Source organism: Dermacentor albipictus, chromosome 3 (assembly GCF_038994185.2).
Source record: "Dermacentor albipictus isolate Rhodes 1998 colony chromosome 3, USDA_Dalb.pri_finalv2, whole genome shotgun sequence".
In the NCBI taxonomy this organism is placed as follows: Eukaryota; Metazoa; Arthropoda; class Arachnida; order Ixodida; family Ixodidae; genus Dermacentor; species Dermacentor albipictus.
This window is the reverse complement of record NC_091823.1, coordinates 27,724,053-27,742,325: the sequence shown is the minus strand read 5'-3', so window position 1 is coordinate 27,742,325 and position 18,273 is coordinate 27,724,053. Positions and strand designations below refer to the sequence as shown.

Below are 18,273 nucleotides of genomic sequence, written 5' to 3'. Positions count from 1 at the left end.
TGTGCACTTCAAATTTCATTTCGGATATTAACATAGATGCCACGACTTCCGCCTTTGGTGCCTGCGACGCTTTAAACATAAGCCAAACGCAGTTGTCCTCAGCAAGACGCAGCGCGCTTAGCCAGTGGACTCGTGGCAGCACCCTGTGGCAGCCGCGGTATCTACGCCACGTAGCCAACCACTGCTTGATGTCAGCTATTGGCCGATAGCAGCCATCTAAGGGAATGACAAAATAGTGCGTCCGATGACAAAATAGTGCGTCTAGAAAAGAGTGAGGACACGACATTCTGTTGAAAAGTGAGCGTTTGAGAGAAAGGTGACTTTGCGATCCGCTTGCGAGCTCCATGCACCACGTATGACAGCAAAATTTGGCTGAGATGTTCACACCGTATGCTACCCGCAGACTATGTTATGTCACCAAGCCCGAGGGGTTCAGGGTCCCTTTAATTTGGAGTTGCTTCTTGGTGTCACTAATACATGTGTTGTCTTAATTTTTTGATGTAGTAATCTCTCTGGACAAATCTCCATTTAATGGTGATGCAGCTTTACCTTCTGTTGTACACTTAGGCTGTAAGGAGTTTTTTGAGCATTTTAGGTTTTCTGAGACTGAAAAGTTGAGAATCCCCAACTTAAAGAAGTACGCACACTTTCTGCACAGTGCCCTGAGCCACCGCATGTTATCTCGCCTGGAGAGCTATGTCTGGTCACGGAGGCCTGTCACACTACCACCTCAGGTTGCCGATGTCCTTGACAGGGAGAAGCAGGGTCTGGCTGGCCATGACGAACTGACAGATGTGCAGGTAAACATTTCATGCTTTGACTTCCCAGCATGCAACCTTTGGCTGCCCTGATAGACTTGGCTGCCCCAGCCTTTCTTGTGAATGAACACAGCAGCACCAGTCACCTGATAGGTGTGCTGAACACTGCTGATGCGTTTGTTGGGAATGGTAGTTTAGAACATTTCTGATTGTGGCATTATGATCTGTCTGCCACAGTGGGTCAGTATTTGCAGCTGAGCTTAGTGTTGTCGCCAATTGAATTTCTTTGTGTTGCAGCTGCATCCAAACAAAGTTGAAATGGGAGGACAATCGTTTCCTGTGGTTTAAGTGGTCTGAATTACCCTGGTGCTCTCCACTAGTGCACAAACACTGTTTCATTCTGTCTAAAAAACATTCTGTTTAGCACAGAAATCTTGCATAGAAGGTTTGGGGGCTGAAGCTGCTAAGTGGCTACTCAAACATGGAGGGAACACTGTGACTCAAAATGAGGCCGGCATTCCTTATTTCTCTTCATTTTGCAGCTGCAAGGATCATTTGTGGAGGAGCCTGAAAGCCACTGGGGGGGCAACATTCCTCTTCTCTCAAATTGTTTTCTCTGTGGGCTGCCTCTGGGAACTACTGTTAGCACACATGCCGTCGTTATGTGCCACTGTGGTGAGCATATTTTTATTCTCACTAGAGCAAACAGTGCACTTTGAACAGTGTTGACTTGACCAGGTAATAGTCTGTGGACCGAAGATGAAGACAATTACTACTGTACATTGTTACAGAAGGGCCATACCCACAGTATTCAGGCGACTTAACATGGCAGCTTAGTGGCTGTGTCATTCTTCTGCCAAACATGTAGTTATGGGCTTTTTGGGGCAGAATGCAAAGATGCTCATTAAAACCTACTTAATTTCACCCCCCCCCCCCATTAGTTATGGAAATTGAGCTATACTTCAATCTCTGAAGGCACCTCCTCTACGGGGAAGTGCTAAATCAAGCTAGACTGCGAGATTACCCCCTTTTGGGATTGTGTGCATATTTAGAGCAGAAATAAACAGCTTGTTAGCAGAGCAAATGGCAGTCAAACCTCCCTTATTGAATTTCGCATCCCAAGTTGCAGCATTGGCATCAATGAGAGATAATGTATTTAGCAATATTTTTGCTCATGTGGGTCCTTCTTGTACAAGAAAAGAATGTCTACGAAAATTGCCAAGTTCGGTGCTTTTCAAGAGTCGCAACATTTTTCTTAGGTCTCTTTGATGACTTTATATATGGTATCACTACATGCCATTTGGTTGACTAAATGTAGCAAAAGCTCTGTTAAAAGCCTGACATTGTCCATTCCACATTTGAAGCATTTGGTATAGTAGAAGCTTGCACTACAAAGTTGTTTAAATGGTGACATCAGAAGCGAGATGCTAACACACTCGAATAACAAAACTAAAACTTCGTAGACCACAGCGTGGTGTTTCAGTACCTTCGATAAAAATTTTTCTGCAAGCTGACGTTTCTAAAGATTTTTAAATTTGCAAAGCTTGTAACAATTATTTGCGCCTGCAATTGCAGGTCACTGCTTCCATGAGAGCTGTCTTCCTAGTCCAGGAGACTTTTGTGTAATCTGCAAGGAGGAGCATATCTGGAAGCGATGATAGCATTTGTGATGTTACGGCACATTTGAGTCAACAATGGCTGCTTGCCGTGCAGCCAACTCAACAGCGCCTTTAACTCCTGCCAGGTTGCGCCTCATCAGAAGGAAGTGTTTGTCGTCGAGATTTCTTGCTTGCTATGTATGTGTGTGCATTGTTGAGACAAGTGGCAATAGCGGTACTCTGTGCCATGTTGTGTGCTAGCCCTTGAAAGTCTGCTGTGTTGTCCTCAGGCTGCAACATGCCAGATTGCACCGCCATCAGCATTTTGCAAGTTACCTGTTAGCCAGTTCAAACCACTTAGTAGTGAGAGACTGTGACCTTTCCCACCACAAGAAACTAGATGTTAGTTTGCTTTACAGCTTGATGAATGGATGGTTCCGGTAATAATGCGCTGGTGTATAAGTGGCAACCATGTGGAGTGTAATTACTAGTTTTATCTGATGACCTGGAGGACATGAAACCGCTGTAATTGTCAAAACAGCTTCATGCATCTTGGTAATTCCGAAATTGTCAATGAAACTGTAAAAAAAAAAAAAACATGTCAGAGAAAACAACTAATTAAAATGAACGATTTATGAAATCCTGTGCATCACCTTTCCCTCAAGCCTCTTTTGAAGCCAAAGAATACTTCTAACAGATCACATTCCAACTGCAAACATAAGCACTCAGCAGATATGAGTAAATAGAGAGGCGCTAGTGAGAGTTTCAGGACATTTACCTCTCTCTTCCCATTTCTTTCTTTCATCTTAGGAGTATGAATTTGGAATCTTTTGTGTTGTGTTAGCTCAAGGCATTGTGCCTCTTACATTAATTTGACACCTTTAAGTTGTAGCAATATTGCTCGTATAGGTGGAGGAAATCTAGAAAAGTCAGCAAATTCATAAAAAAATGCATTTTTGCTAGTCACCATAAGCTAGGTCATAATTTTGACAAGGCTTCAATGCACCTATTACTGCGACATTATGGCAACCTAAATGGGTTTCTTCATTCTTAGCATAACTATTCAAGCTCGCTCATCACCCATGTGGCACAGAGTGCTTCGTGTTTCACTGATCATCTTGAAGCATTTTGCAGAAATAGCAGAACTGCTATTCTAATGAAAAAACATGAAACTCCAGAGGACTGGAACTGGCACAGTCTAAGGGTAGTTTTGAGGACTCATTCCAAAAGACTGAGGTAATGTTCAATAGCCTAGCAAGAAAACAAGAGTTCATGGTTGGTAGTCAGCCTATCAGCAGTTTGCAGAAGTGCATTTATCTAGACTAAGTACTAGTCACGAGGTAGCCACATTATCAGAAGGAAACTTCCAGACAAATAAAAATGTGTTGGAGTGCATATGGCAGGCCTTATAAATTTAGGATCAACTGGTTACCAGTGTCCTGGATGTATGAAACTCTGATATATTGAATTATTGTCTATACATAATGCTTGCAACATCCCCTTGAAGATCTCATATGGATGCACTGTACTAAACGTGTATTGAACTTTCATTCACCGCCACATACAGGGGCCAAGATGAAATAAATGTCTTCCTCCCTCAATATATCAAATGGTGCGTCATGCTGCACCCCTGAAAGTGCACTTTTGAGGCCTGCAATCATTTCTTGCGCCGTCGGAAATATTAATTGTCGATGAAACTGCACTGTTTCGGCAGATGCTGTGAAGCAACACACTGACTGTGAAGGATAGTACATGCCACGGAGGAAGAATGAGCAAAATGTGTGTGTCGCTGCAAGTGGCCATTCGTTATCAGCAAGAGCAAATCAACACACTGCTTCAAGAATACAAAGAGCCTTCCAGTCTGATACACATTCCACAAGAAAGCGTGGATGACATTGAGTCGTTTCACTGAGTCACTCTGGGCATAGGATGCCAAACTGGACATGTTTGCTTCAGCAGGTTTTTCTTTTTTATGCAACCAGGAGTTCCTGCAAATGGCATTTTAAGGTTGCGTGAGTGGCCATAACAAGGCCAACCCCAACCCCCATTTGGACACATTTTTGCTTTAGTTTGGATTTAACAAAACCACCACCTGCCACATCCGCGATTCAGTAGTCCTTGCGGAAAGACCAATCGGAAGAGCAGCGCACAAGACTCATCGCGTTGCGATTTCCGCGCTGAACGCTTTTTCCTTGCACTCGTAGGATTACATGTGAGTGGGAATGCTGAATTTTTTTAAAGCCACTTTGAACTCTAGCAGCAGCAGCCTAAATCAACTCATTGCTAACGTGGGATGATTAGCTGTGAACAATGCATTGTAACGGACACACAAAGCATGTTGATGTGTGATTTGCAGTACAAGTGCACTGGTGGTGGCACATCACATATCTATATAGGTTGGTTTGCTTCTGCACTGCGTCCATATTCATCTTAGCCTGAATAAAAATGTGCTACAAGCACTTCAACGTGTGTGTGACATACTGTGGTTGCTACGACTTGCAGCAGGGTGACGCAGCTGTTTAAAGTTGGCGCTGCGATCAGTATATCAAAGACCACTCCGCAACGTGAGTGATTTACGGCATTTGTCGGCAAAAAAAAAAAAAAAGCAATCTTTTGTGTGTTCGACACAGCCTTGGAAAAACAAATCGATAAATTCCCGCTTTTCACAATTTTGAGAAGCTGCCTAAGACGTGTGGAGTTTTCAGGCGTATTTTCGAATTGATGTGTCAAAATGGGTACTTTCCCATCTCCTTCGAATTAAATATATCTAGTATTCACTGTATACAATCGGTGCTTTCTACATGCATACTAGCCTGTCGTGCTGGAACTTGGACAGTAAATGATGAAACTTAGAGAAGAACCTAAGGACTGCACAGCAAGCAGAGGAACAGAAAATTATCTATATAACATTAAGTGAGAAGAAAACAGTGCTGTTGATTAGGGACAGGCTAATCAAGTCTATTTGAATGAAAGAGCAAATATGGGGAGCTGATAATCTAGTCAAGAGTAATAGGGCATATACAGTAATAGATGACCACCAGGAGAAGGAAAATGTAGTTGAGAACGGCAGCAGATTAAATGATGTGATTTTAGCGAATTTGCTAGCATAGAATAGAGTTCGCTTGTGGAAGACAGAGGTATGTGGCGATTGCTGGGAGAGGTTTTCGTACTGAAGACAAGGCCAAAAAACCACAGAGGGCAGCAATGTGAGACCGGGTGCACGCATTTCACAAACACTAACTAGATGACAAGGCCAACACTGAAGCCTGGAGAATTGCAGACAATAAGTGTGAGTGACTGGAAAAGCAGGGAAAAGTGGAAAAGTTTTACAGAGCAAGATTTCTGATCAAAGTATGCAGACCGGTACTTAACAGGTGCTTCACATACAAGCAAGTTCAGTGCAAAGGGGCACCACTCGTGGTATCACAACAGTGTGGGATTGCTGCCGGTAGGGTGTGTGAAATAACTTGACACACTTGTTTTAAGAAAAGGACCCTACGGTCTTAAGAAATGGTGCTTTTTGTGGGGGATGGAGTGAAAATAGACATTACAAACATCGTGGATATGATACAGTTACTATTTTTAATGTCATTTAATAGTTTTACTGATTAGAAGCCTGTGGCCTATAACTGCCTGCTGCAGTAGTTTGGTAAAGGAGCCCAAGGGTGACAGGTAGTGTGCTGCATCCTTCTTTATTTTTTTTATGACATGTATGAAATCATTGCCAAAAAATGTTCCTTGCAGCCACTTCACTTGAAAGCCATATTAGGGTCACATTTCACCTACAATCTTGGTCTGGACAGTGTGCAGTGTGACATAAACAGATGCACATGAAAATTACGTCTGACACACACATTCCATATGGTTGCCACTTTATGCATGACTCCCCTTCCCCCTTCAAAGCAGCTTGTTTTCTTTTTTTCTTTTTTTTTAATCATGGCATGCAGTGAAACCATTTTTGATCTCTTAAAGTAACAGTATTGTGTCTCTGATCTAATGTTTTGGGAGTGCTATATTGAATTTTTCTTGCAACCGTTACAAGGCTCAAGAAGAAATGGTGGTAACAGGTCAGTTCCTTTGATTAAGCTATTTTTAATTGAGAGTATATTTTTATCTGTGTATATCATATCTACACTCTGTTAAGTGCTTTGAACTGGTTCTTTTAGCCGAATTGACCCAACCTGCGAGTTTTGCTGGTCCATAGCAGTGAACTTGAGTGTGCAAATATGCGAACTGAAAATTTTCCTTCTCATTAAGTGCTCTTCGACGATCTCGCAAATGTTTCATTTTTGGTTATATATTATACACACTTGCAGACCTTGCTGTAAAGGATACTCTTGACCAAGCTTCTTATTAGTTTTATATTAGTTGCATGTGAGCTGGTGTTCATTGGATCTGCAATGTCAGTTTCAGGAATCATGTGCTTCATGTGCAGTCATACCTCATCATAATGAATCAGCATTATAAGCAAAAGTGTCTCCAGTATATTCTATGTTTTCCCAATGAATGTGGAGATCTATATTAGAGAGAATAGATATGCGAGGATGCCCATGCAAAGATAGCCTAAGGCACAGAGAAACTGTTCTAAAACAGAAAAAAAAGACATTCTGCTGTCAATTACTGACCCCATTACAAGTACATAATTCGCAGTCTGTTGCTAAAATGCAAAGGCCCCCGCTGTCGTCGCCACCAGCTCCTGTGTTTATGTGGCGAGTCATGTGATCTGGTCATGCCGACAAGGAAAAAAACAAGAAAATATTTCGAGTTCTTCGTTTCATTTTTTCGGCTGACATTTGTCCACAGGAATATTAGGCTTTAATCTTGCTGCCACTAGAGGCAGGTGACTAGCTTCACCTTACGCAAGCTGGCATGCTTCTTCAATGAGTGATGGCCCCTTACATTATTGTGTCAAGATCTTACACAGATGTCGCTCTTAAGTGCAAGAAAGAAAATTAAGCATAATTTTCAACTGCATTCATGCACTGCTTATGCAGTTGGTAAGCACATTCATTGCCTTTGCAGGCAGTACAATTTAAGCTGCACGTTTGCTTTGCCATAATCAAAACCAAATCAGTTCTTGTTCTCTTTGGCTTCATCATGATGTACAATTCCTGTTTAAGCAAACCGTGACCAGTCATACTTCAGATTTGTTTTATTGCATGCAATAATCCGCTACAGCAGTGTTCTTTATAATGAGGTTCTGCTGTACTTGTGGTTGAGCATCATTCTGTACACTTACTTTTTCTGAATTTTTGAAGGGGACATTTTAGCAAGAAAACAGAAAGAATGATAAACAAGAGATTTATTTTCTAGTCGCGCAATAAAGAACATGCTAAAGCCTAGCCAGAGAGCCTAATAATTAATGGGCCTTTAACCTGCTAAGTACATGAATGGACTTGGATGTGTCAGTGTAGTCTTTGTTTTAGTTGATTGTTGGTCTTTCCTGGTCAATATGCTTTGCAGAACATAAATATCAGCAATAGTGTTACTTCTTATTTGCAGAGTCACTTTGAGCTTGTTTAATGATGACTTTGCTTGCAGCATTCAATTATGAATGGCACTGCATGTTGGCATATCAAAGTATTTTATTATGTATGTATGATTTATGCATTCTTTGTGTATCTGAAGAACTTCGCTCTAGTATGATGTTGCTTACATGTTGGAGATTGGTTGGTATAAAGTACTCTTCTGCTTAACCGCTGGCTCGTCTGAGCTTGTAATTTCACATCGCACTAGCTCTTTGCCGGACATTTTATTCAACAGCACCATGCTTCACTTTCGTGTAGTTCTTGTCTACTTTATTCACAACGAACTGCATGTCTGCCTCCGAGCACTGTGGGTTCTATTCCTGGCCACTGCTGCTACATTTCGATGTGGGGTCACATTTGATATGCAAAAATATTTCTGTACTTCACCAAGAAATTATTACCCAGTGAAGAACCGATGGTTGTTGAAACTAATCCGAAGCCCTCCTCTGCAGCATCCCTAACAGCCCCTGTGTTTCTTTGGGATGTTACAAACGTGACTAATCAATAACCTGAAGGTGTGTGTTGTCTTTGGCAATGCCAGAGACAAAACGTGGATTTTCTCAGTAACCTAACAGCAGGAGCCTTACATTCTATCAGTGCTAGTGTGAAATAGTTGACCAGTAACACTGATGGATGGTGCCACTAAAAACTTTCTTGTAATATATGACACGTAGCTGTAGTTTATCTTTGGATAAAAAAGGCAACGAGTTGAGTATACAAATGTAGTATCAAATGAAATACACTGTGGACTGCTACGTCTCCACAATATTTTGCGCAGATGAACCAGCGATTCACCAGAAGAGCTCTTCATACACGTCTCCCTTATTTATGCAACATTTGGTTCTCACTTCCAGGGTTTTATTCAAAAGTATATTCTCAATGCTGTCGGCACCACCAAAAGAAGCGAAGGCTGGTGAGAAGATGGAATTATGTTTTGTGCAATAGCCTCAAGACTAAGCTCGACACAGACTACAGTCATGAAAAAAAAATTTTTGCACACTGCTTTACTTTTGTTGAGACAATTTCAATGGATGCGCCAGGTTTTTGCCATACAAAGCTGTGTGCCTAGGCATTTTTTCTTTTTTATTCCATCCACTGTGGATCTTGCACAGTGTAGTCAAGATTACAGCCTTCAAAATTTAAATTATGGCATGCCTCAACTATTTTAGCTCATTGTGACTGTGTATTATGTGCCGTCACCGTTCATGCGACTAATAGAAATGTCCTTTCGTGCATGCACACGAATTGCTGCGCCTACAATCAAGTATACTTACCCTTATATTCTTAAACATTACTCCAGTCATAGTTTTACCTTTACTCCTGAAAGCAAACGACATGTCAACCCATCTTGTGAATTGTTTACCATGCTTGAGTAACATTCCTTGGCATTTCCCAAACTGAATTTTTGTAGCCAGACATAATAGGACCAGGCACTGTGTCAAGATGCTTTTCTCTAGCAAGTCCTAATAGCAAGAACTGGCAAGAAACATTATTGAAGTGCACTGTCTACTTCAGTCAACAGGTGGTGCTGTCCTGCGCTCAACTAAGTCAAGGAAGCCCTACGAGTTGAGCCTGTTTGTGGATACATGTTTACTCTAGAAGAAGATAGCAGTGTTATTATTTTTTCCCTATGTGCCACATTGTTTGTTGCTTCCTCTAGTCCCTTTTTGAGCCTTGATGGTTCTCTGCCATCGACTTAGGTGCTACTTTGACAGGTGTTTGCTAAAGTGCACAAAAGTCATCTTGCTGGAATGTCTCCAATGAATGCCTGGGTTTTTCCCATGATTGCTTGTGTGTTGAAAGAAACTGTCTGTCCCATCTGCTGATTGGTGGAGCCACACGCAAAAGACAATGATGACACCCAGACGTAGTTCTGTATAAAAAAACATAGAAGCTCCTGTTTATTCATGCCGACTAGAAAATGCACACACGCATCAGATTCCATCCACTTGCATCTGCTTGTTTATGTACAATGTTAAACTTGTTCTCACTCTTGGCATTGTATGTTCGCTACCTGTGCACTCTTGCATTCTTCGTTTTTTCTTCTTTCTTGAAGTGCTGCACACTGATGAATGTAAAGTCCTTGTGTCAAGCTCATCATCGAAGCAATGTGCAGTGAAAAGTGTGATTGCAAACGACTGCTTTTTACATTACATCACCCCATCTTTCAACGCTTGCATTCTTGTCACAGAAATAAATTAGTATGTACATAACACAACAGCCGTTTCTTTTCAAAGAGTACTGGTGCCTTTGCATGAACAGTCAACTCATCATAATTTAAATGCTGGTAATTTAGGATGTCAGTTAATTGAAACAAGTCTGATGATATTCATTAGCAAGTTACACTTTCAGTGAATTTTGAAACTGGTTCATTTGAACAATGCTTTTGGTTAATCCTTTCCAGAAAAGAGCAGTGCAGTCAAAAACAACTGGTGATGGAATATTCCAAGGACTGAATGGTCAAAGACTTGCCCTTGTTTTATGCTGGAAGGTGCCAGTAAGCACTGCCACCAACTTGGCTGCCCGTTCACAGCTCTGCTATTCTAAATGTGCTTGTGCAGTCTACAAAACCTCGCAGTGACCGTTCAGTCACTTTTGTACACATAATAGTCCCTAATTTTGTTTTGTATCATACAACAGATGGCTCAAACAAATACCTGTGCTATAGAGGAGTCTGAATTAATACAAGCTGACTGTAATTGATATTGGCGGCGAGCTCGACCACTGGAAAAGCTAGCGCCACCGTCGGCGTGACGTGGCATGAGGGATCACGTGGACACGGCGGCCGCATCGGCTGCTTCGGAAGCGCCGAAGCGAGCTGAAAACGAAAGTTTAAAAGTCCCACCTGCGCCGCGGTTCTGATTAAGTGGTGAGGCTTTACCGCCTTGGGTGTCTGCTTGACAGCATTTGAAAGTACTATAGTAGGTAGTAGCTGCCTCTGGAGGCGTGCAGCTTGGTAGGTTACTGCTCGGTGCCGCAGTGCCGGACGCACGCAATGGAGCCCGGTGTCAGCCTTATTCACACGTAGCCACAGGGCAGGAAGCTGCGTGAAGCTTGGCGGGCGAAACTTAGAACCGGCAGACAGCCATCGGCTACAACTCGGGTATGCAGCAAGCACAGACGCGGCGAACATTTCTGCTACAGCGCCGGGACTGCGCGATGTTCAATGAGTAGCAGAAAACGCGCACTGAGACGCTCGCCCGCGCCCGCTGCCCGGCTAATGTCGTGACAGTTTGGTCTATGAACTTGTTGATGCTAGATACTGGCAAGTTCACTGGGAAGGAAAGGGAGCGGTAAGACGCACATTAAAAAAAGGCACGGCATATAGTCATATTTGTGTTATAAATTAATGCTCTGGATTACAAAAATCAAGCAGAGGGAAATCGCACGATGAGAAGACCGATGAACATACAGTGCGACGCAACTTGAGAAATAATATTGAAATGTCCAAGAATTTAGAAGACAAAGATTGAATCGTCGCGACGGCACATCACAGTCGCCGTAGATATAGGCGTCAAAGTCTATAACGGAATTGTTTTTTAACGGTTCTGATAGCGTCCATGCAACAATGGTTGCTAGTGTACTGTCAAATGCTCATATGCTGCGGCCGACAGCCCACGACATGGTGTGAAAACGCGTTCACAGCGAAAGCAAAACATTGTGCGCAGACATGCGTGCAGACGCGCAGTCGCTCGCTGCGAAACCGTGCGATCGCTGGATTGAGGCTCCATTCTGTTATGCCTCATTTGGCTATTCAGACAGCCCACTATAAGAACATATTTCACATCCTTTACTCTCAGCGTTTGCCAACCTTTCACGCAAGAAGCCGGTTCGAGAGACTCCATCGCGGCGACTGCGGGCAGTGGCGGTCACGTACTGTACGTATTCGGTAAAGAGATAGCGTCTGTAAACGATTCTGTGCTTTTAGTTAGCCCTATTATATCGACATTCAAAAACTTCCCTCGTTTTGAGAGTACCTGCATAAATGTCCAGGAGGGCTGCTGCGTGCTGTTTTTATTGAGCGCCGTAAGCGAAACCTATGAGGAGCGCACCGCGTGATCCCTCATACTACGCAAGTGAGGCGCTTCCGACAGATGGCGACTCCGTAACTCCTCGCCGCCAATACAGGAACAACCTTTCAGTAGCATGAATTCAAAGATGTTGGAAAAGGTTTTGCTGCTGCAGTGACTAGTAACTTTTGTGAAAGCAGGGCACTTTTTACCAATTACATCTGAGTTCTTTCTTACATGCAAATATATCTAGGCTGTACATACTTTCTTCGCTTTAAGCTAGCCATTACTGCCTTATTAGCGCTTGTAAGAGCAGCGGTACATGCTTTGCCTTAGTGAAAGGTACTTGTTTATCACTGATCTGTCTCTATTTATATTAAAAGCAGGGGCTATATCGTATATGTGCTTTTAACATGAAGCATGAGGTGCATTATGTTGCAATTGTAGGTTCTGGGCCGCCAGAAATACTAGTTCTTTGTAATGATCATGACTGCAAGAACAAGTGTTACAACTCGGCACTGTACGAGTGGGGGGAAAAGAAACAGCAATAATGGGGCGAAAAGGAATTCTTTCCATTAACAGCACACTTTCTACATGAAAATCCTATTCTTATTCTTTGTCACCCTAGAAAATTAATCTGTCATAGGGGTAAATGAAACTAATGTAATGTGTTCTGTATGCATTATACCCCATTTGACAACCCTGGCATTTCAATTCCAAATTAAGAGCAATGGTTTGCAGTTGTGTAAAAGGTCACTATTTTTCCTGGTACAATTGAACAATGAGCAAATCCTTTCTTTTTGTGGGGTCATGCTATATGTATTTAAGAAATAGAAAAAAAGACTTATCTAGCACGCAAAACTTCCCAGTGGCATTAAATTGGTGTTTTGTAGTGAGGCACATTCATCGGGGGAAAAAAAATGCAAATAAGATCTTTTACAGCCAATACCTGCATCATTTCACTCAAGCATAAGGTAAGTTCTTTGAAAGGCAAGCTGTCATATGACAATTAACAATCGCTTTCCTCCTCTCTTGCCAAAGGCATCCAAGCTCTTGCGAACATCATGGATAAGCTATACAGAAGCATCGTCACAACCTTGGTGCAGCAGTCCTGCGCAAATATATTATCTCTACATGAGGTAATCAAAATGTAGGGCACTTAACAGGGTTTTCTTAGGTAAATATCACAGACTAGATTAAGGTTGTGTTGCCAGGCGCCATGCTGTACTGTCAGAGAACACAGACTTTGTTGGTTGTGAGGGCCTTGAGTGTTTTGTGGGTGACAGATCTGGAAAGAGAGATGAAAGAAAGCAGCGTGCATCAGTGAACATGAAAGAGCACACTTCTTCACGAGCATGTGCTGTACGGGCAGTCACCATCTGCTATATATATATATATATATATATATATATATATAATTTCACAAACTTGCTCATCTGCCATTTTCTGAAAGCAGACCAGTGCCTCTCATCAGAAAGAATAATAAACAAGTGTACCAATGCTGTTTGGGCATGGCTGTTAATAGTGAACTTTCTGATTATTCTCTCAACGTATCCGTTAATGTGTAAGAACACCACTGCTGCCACCATGAAAATGTGGCCTTCAGTGTTTATTGTGCAGCAGGATGCCCCAATGCCAATGGTCATCGCTTTAGACTTGAGGTCACCACCATCATTATGGCTTAATCAACGGCTATGGTGCATATTCAGTAAAAAGAGTTGCCTGATAGTTGACCACTGCAGATAACACTATGCCGTGTTTAGTTCTGTCTTCCTTTTTCTTCCCCTCCTCCTTGACACCTGAAAATGCTCCCTAGGCTATCACCTGCACGATATATGTATTTGAGCATGCAGGACTTGTGGTGAACGCGTAGCTACTGCGCTCGCATCAAAAACGGCATCTTTACAAAAAGTGCACAAACATATAATGCCTGTGAAGCTTACCTCATGGTGAATGTTGGTATAGATGATGAGAACAAAATGTACAGCTCATAATCATTATTTCGAAGGGCATAGTTCTTGTGCGTTTCTGTACACATGTACACTTCTGTAGCCTGGTGACTTGAACTGCCTGCAAAGAAATTTTTTTCGTGACTTACTACAGTGAGACCTTCTTACTGCGAACACCACATTAACAAACTTTCGAGAAAACCCCTGCTGACTGCTTATAGTTTCAATGTAAAAATATTTCAGTACTATGAACTGCAGAATACCAAATTCTTCAGAATGAAGATTGTTATTCAATTTCCGTGTTATGTTAACAACGCGTCAGTAGTACAAGCTAATGTTCAGAAATTTGGGGATTCTTGGGTGTCCTTGTACCCTTTCAGCAGCGGGAACAATAGGCTAGCAGACAACAAGGGGCAAAAAGCGAACGCTGCGGTGCATAAGCTAGAAAGCCCGAGACGGCGCCGGAGGAAAAAGAATAAACACCAGGAGGGGACTTTATTGCGAAGGTAACCACGCAACAGATTCTTGCTAGCCCATGCTCCGCCCAAACAAGTGTTGCCCAGCAACGGACACGCGTCTCTTCCTTCTTCCGCTCTTCTTTCTGTGCAAGCCTTTTCTTTCATTCGAGCTTCTTTCTGCGGCCATACCAGCTACACGCGCAGAGGAATGTAACCTCCGCGCTCGTGGGAATGCCACACAGTCGCACTTTGCAGACGGTGTCGTTTACATGCGCTTGCACTTTGGAACAGTTCAGGTGCCCGTTTGGAGCAGACACCTGAACCTGAACTTGCGGTGTCCACGGCAAGAAGTGTGAAAGACACAAATAAAAATAAACATTACGCTTTATAGGCAACATGGAGCTTCTTCACTGTCCGTGATTTTCCTGGCATCAGCGTCTCTCTTGCGCGCACCACTGGGGGTTTGTGGCAGCGTAATTTATGCAAAATGGCAACGGCACGGGCCGAGCGCCAGCAGCGACATTTTCATGGATAGCTTATATGGTGACAACTGATAAACTGATTGGGGGTTGGTGGGCGAAATGGTTAATTTTGGGGCTTTCACTATGACAAGCTTTCAAAATAACGAACTATTTGCCGCGGTCCCCTGAAGTTTGTCATATCGAGATTTCACAGTATACAGCTCAGTATTGGGACATTAAAGCTTATCACAACCCCAGTACGTTTACGACATGTCATTGCACCTCTTAGGTACACAACACGCTTTGCTGGAAATATTTACGCAACGACTGGCCATGACAATGCTAAATTTCCTTGCTGAAGGAGCACGTAGCCTGAAATTTAATGGTTCACTGGGATGGGCTATGAAATGCACATTGGTCTTGCAAATACAGTGTGCATGTATGGTTTATGAGAGAGTAGGTTTTTATTAATTGCTGTAGTGCGTTCGAAAAATTTTGCTACCAGTGTACTTATCACAATGCCCTCTCTCCCCTTTAGTCTTTTAAGACCTTGGAACAGCCATCAGTCTTCAGTCTCAATTTAGAAGTGTAGTATACAAATATGTATTTTCTGGTGTTCTTTTATGATTAATGCATCAAAATTTCAATAATTCGAGCTGCATGCCTCTTTAAAATATGTTCAGACTAATAGTAATAGAACCAGCAGTGAAATGGTCTGCATAGAAACCATTACTGTTATACTGTTTATTTCTGCACACCCCCATCACACCATCACATCTAATGCTTCCTTGCCTAGCTTGCACAACAAAAAAGCTGAATCAGAACTACAGTAAACTTCCCATCGGCCAGCACAAGATGCGTGAGAAGATAGCTGAAGCAAACTTGAGCTTACCGTTTTGTGCGACATTGTTCAGTGAACAAGGCCCTTGTCTAGAAACGAACCTTTTTTATCCTTGTGCTATGACCTTTCAGGCTCACCCTTTGTATTATGGCAGCAACAGGTATGGGAAATATATCTTCATTACATGTCCTTCTCACCTATTGTCTATTCTGTCATCCTCATTCATCTCATTTTTCTTACCTCTGCTTTTTGCTTACTAATCTCCTTCCTTTTGACTGCTATAAAATTCTGGTGCTTCCTGTAAGTTTGTGCCTGCATTGCCATTACACTGTGACTAAAAGAATGCTCGAACGATTCCCTGGATTACATTCAGCAGTGGCAAATACATACAATGCCAAAGGTTTGGTTGTAACTTTCCATGCTCAAGCACGCAGTCGTAGCACCAAAGAAAGCCAAATCATGGCACCCACTTTGTTTACAAGCATTAATTATGGAGTTTGTGTGCTCGCCTGAGAGACCGGCATGCGTAGGGCCACCAATATACTCTGCAGAGGAAAGGTATCAAAAGATACTAGAAAAAGGATAGGAAGAGCGTGGTAGTGAAACAGCTTCGCTTATTATGTGAAGCAGTTCCATAAATGATCCGAACTTCGGCAATCTCTGGACCTACGAATTCAGTACAGGTTCCGCCCACGAAAGCACACCGCACGTGCCCTCCACGCTTCGAAACACGGTTCCTCAGGGATGCCGATATTGAAAGAAGTTCGCCTCCGCCGTGATGTCACGGGAATAGGTGAACCTAACTGGCTGCCTCACCTGCCCAAATTCTCGGGTATGACACCGCAGTCATTGGACTTAAGATAGTTGGACTGTTGTGCTTCAATTATAACTGTCACTGGTATGAATCTGCACGACAAGAGGCCACGGTGCGCACCTGCATTCGAGGCCGCCCCCTCGGCGTCGTCCATCGTCGTGAAGTAGGCGGATCTGACGAGCTTGTAGAGCGCACGCAGCATTTCCTGGCGCTTGCGCAGGCTGACGCACTTGCCGTCTTTCGTGCGGCCAATCTCATCCTCCACGGGGTGCACGCTCGTCAGGCTCCGTTGCTTCTTCACGTTTACCAGGAGGAACCTGAAACGAGCAGAGAAACTGAGGCTGAAAAAATTGTGCAGAAACCGTTGACAATGATTGTCAATTGACATACCGAATAGGCGAATGCTTCTGGAAAGCTATTTGCTTTATTAAAGGTATTGTGAGCTTGAAGGTGTACATTTGTTGCGGTAAGGACATTTAGGGTAGCGGTCGCTGTTTCACTGCGTAATTCCGTAGAGAACTGAACCGTTATCCAATGCCCTCTCCGGCAGTCGCACAGGAGGAAGCGGCGGCGGGAGAAGAGGGCTGTCTTTCCCGAGCGTTCCACCACAGCATTCTCTAAGCTTCCTGACGCCCTAGAGATCTGGCACGGCTGTATTCGCTTACACAAACAACTCCAAGCGATGTTACGAAGGCATGCCTCCAACGGAGCGAAGTTGTACCTTCACACTGTCACCCATTGTGCCCATCTTCACAACCTCTGAAATAGCCCTGGTTGTTTAATGAAATTTGACGAAATATTTCTTTTGCCGTTGCAGATAGCTTATCTAGAAACCATGCAGTGTGCGAGAACTACGTTCGCATCGAAGGCTTTTTAACGCTGAGCCGTGCTCCCTAAAGGGCTGCAGAAAATAGTGCCTCTTCCTCTTCACATCACAGTCTCTCTCCGATAAATTTACTATTGGCATCCCGCGATGAGCGCGCCCGGCAACTCGGTTGCACGAGAAAAAGTGCATCCTTTGCAGGCGATGAAAGTCCGATCGCCAGCCACCGACTACGAAAACGGAAGGAAAGAGCCAAAGAAAGCTTTGTGCTTTAAAAAGAAGGGGGAGGGGCATAGCCACCAAGCGCTGCGGGAGCAGGCTGCAGTCCACTTTCTTCCCCGAGTTCGATATGTGAAGCTTTCATCACGTGATATATCGGATTTAATCGGTCATTATTTTCTTATACGAGTGGCCTCTCTACTTTCAACAAAGAGTGGACACGTGCTTGTACCTTGACCTATAAAGCTCGGCTAGCCGCAGCTCGCGCTCTAGACTAAGTACAGCACATGCTGATGTGGCGTAGACGTGACAAAAGCTTTCTTAAAAGGGCACTGAAGAGAAACACTAAATTAGTTTGAACAGATAAGCATTAAAAGGAGACTTCGAAATTTTCGTTAATTTTGCGGTAAACTTATTATTAAAAGGACACTAAAGCGAAACAATAAATCAGTTTAGACCAATGAAGCATTGTTTGAGAACCCTGCAAGCAGTCATTTTAAAACATAGTTTGATTATTAGATGAGAAAATGAAGGTCCAAGTATCAGTATTTGAATATCGCGCCGAAACCCCAGCCCCGGTACGTCAGCGTGACGTCAGGGATTCCAAGGTATGTTCTTGCATGTGAGCCGCGTTGGCTGAATGAAGGTTCCCGAAATTTGCCATGTTTAATATTTTGTTCCTTTGAAACACAATGTAGTCAATCTGTACCGCTATATATATTTAGTAGGCCCTAGAAGATGCCATCAAAATCCAAGACGTCACAGCCCCCAGGTGCGGGAACTTAAGTAGGCATCGCCACCCGTATTTCGTTCT

The 18,273-nt window shown here is 43.1% G+C and overlaps 2 protein-coding genes across 6 annotated transcripts in view; one reads left to right on the top strand and one right to left on the bottom strand.

Moving 5' to 3' along the window:
* Positions 1 to 10,102, top strand: part of p (WD40 repeat domain-containing protein pink) — a 42,208-nt gene extending 32,106 nt beyond the window's left edge. For 2 of the 4 annotated variants that reach the window (XM_065455970.1, XM_065455971.1), the window contains exons 20-22: positions 659 to 800; positions 1,301 to 1,433; positions 8,739 to 10,102. In XM_065455970.1, coding sequence (XP_065312042.1) covers positions 659 to 800; positions 1,301 to 1,433; positions 8,739 to 8,953 — 490 coding nt within the window. In that variant the 3' untranslated portion in view covers positions 8,954 to 10,102. Of the gene's footprint in view, positions 1 to 658; positions 801 to 1,300; positions 1,434 to 2,333; positions 8,060 to 8,738 lie in introns of those variants that run through there. The other 2 variants (XR_010570577.1, XM_065455972.1) reach the window with 2 other exon arrangements.
* A 1,929-nt stretch (positions 10,103 to 12,031) lies between these two features.
* The window catches only part of fy (fuzzy planar cell polarity protein-like protein), a 62,846-nt gene continuing 56,604 nt past the window's right edge, over positions 12,032 to 18,273 (bottom strand). For both annotated transcript variants that reach the window (XM_065455975.2, XM_065455974.2), the window contains exons 8-10: positions 16,538 to 16,734; positions 13,838 to 13,964; positions 12,032 to 13,182 (exon numbers count right to left, since the gene is read on the bottom strand). In XM_065455975.2, the coding sequence (XP_065312047.1) occupies positions 13,125 to 13,182; positions 13,838 to 13,964; positions 16,538 to 16,734 (382 nt within the window). In that variant the 3' untranslated portion in view covers positions 12,032 to 13,124. The remainder of the gene's footprint in view (positions 13,183 to 13,837; positions 13,965 to 16,537; positions 16,735 to 18,273) is intronic.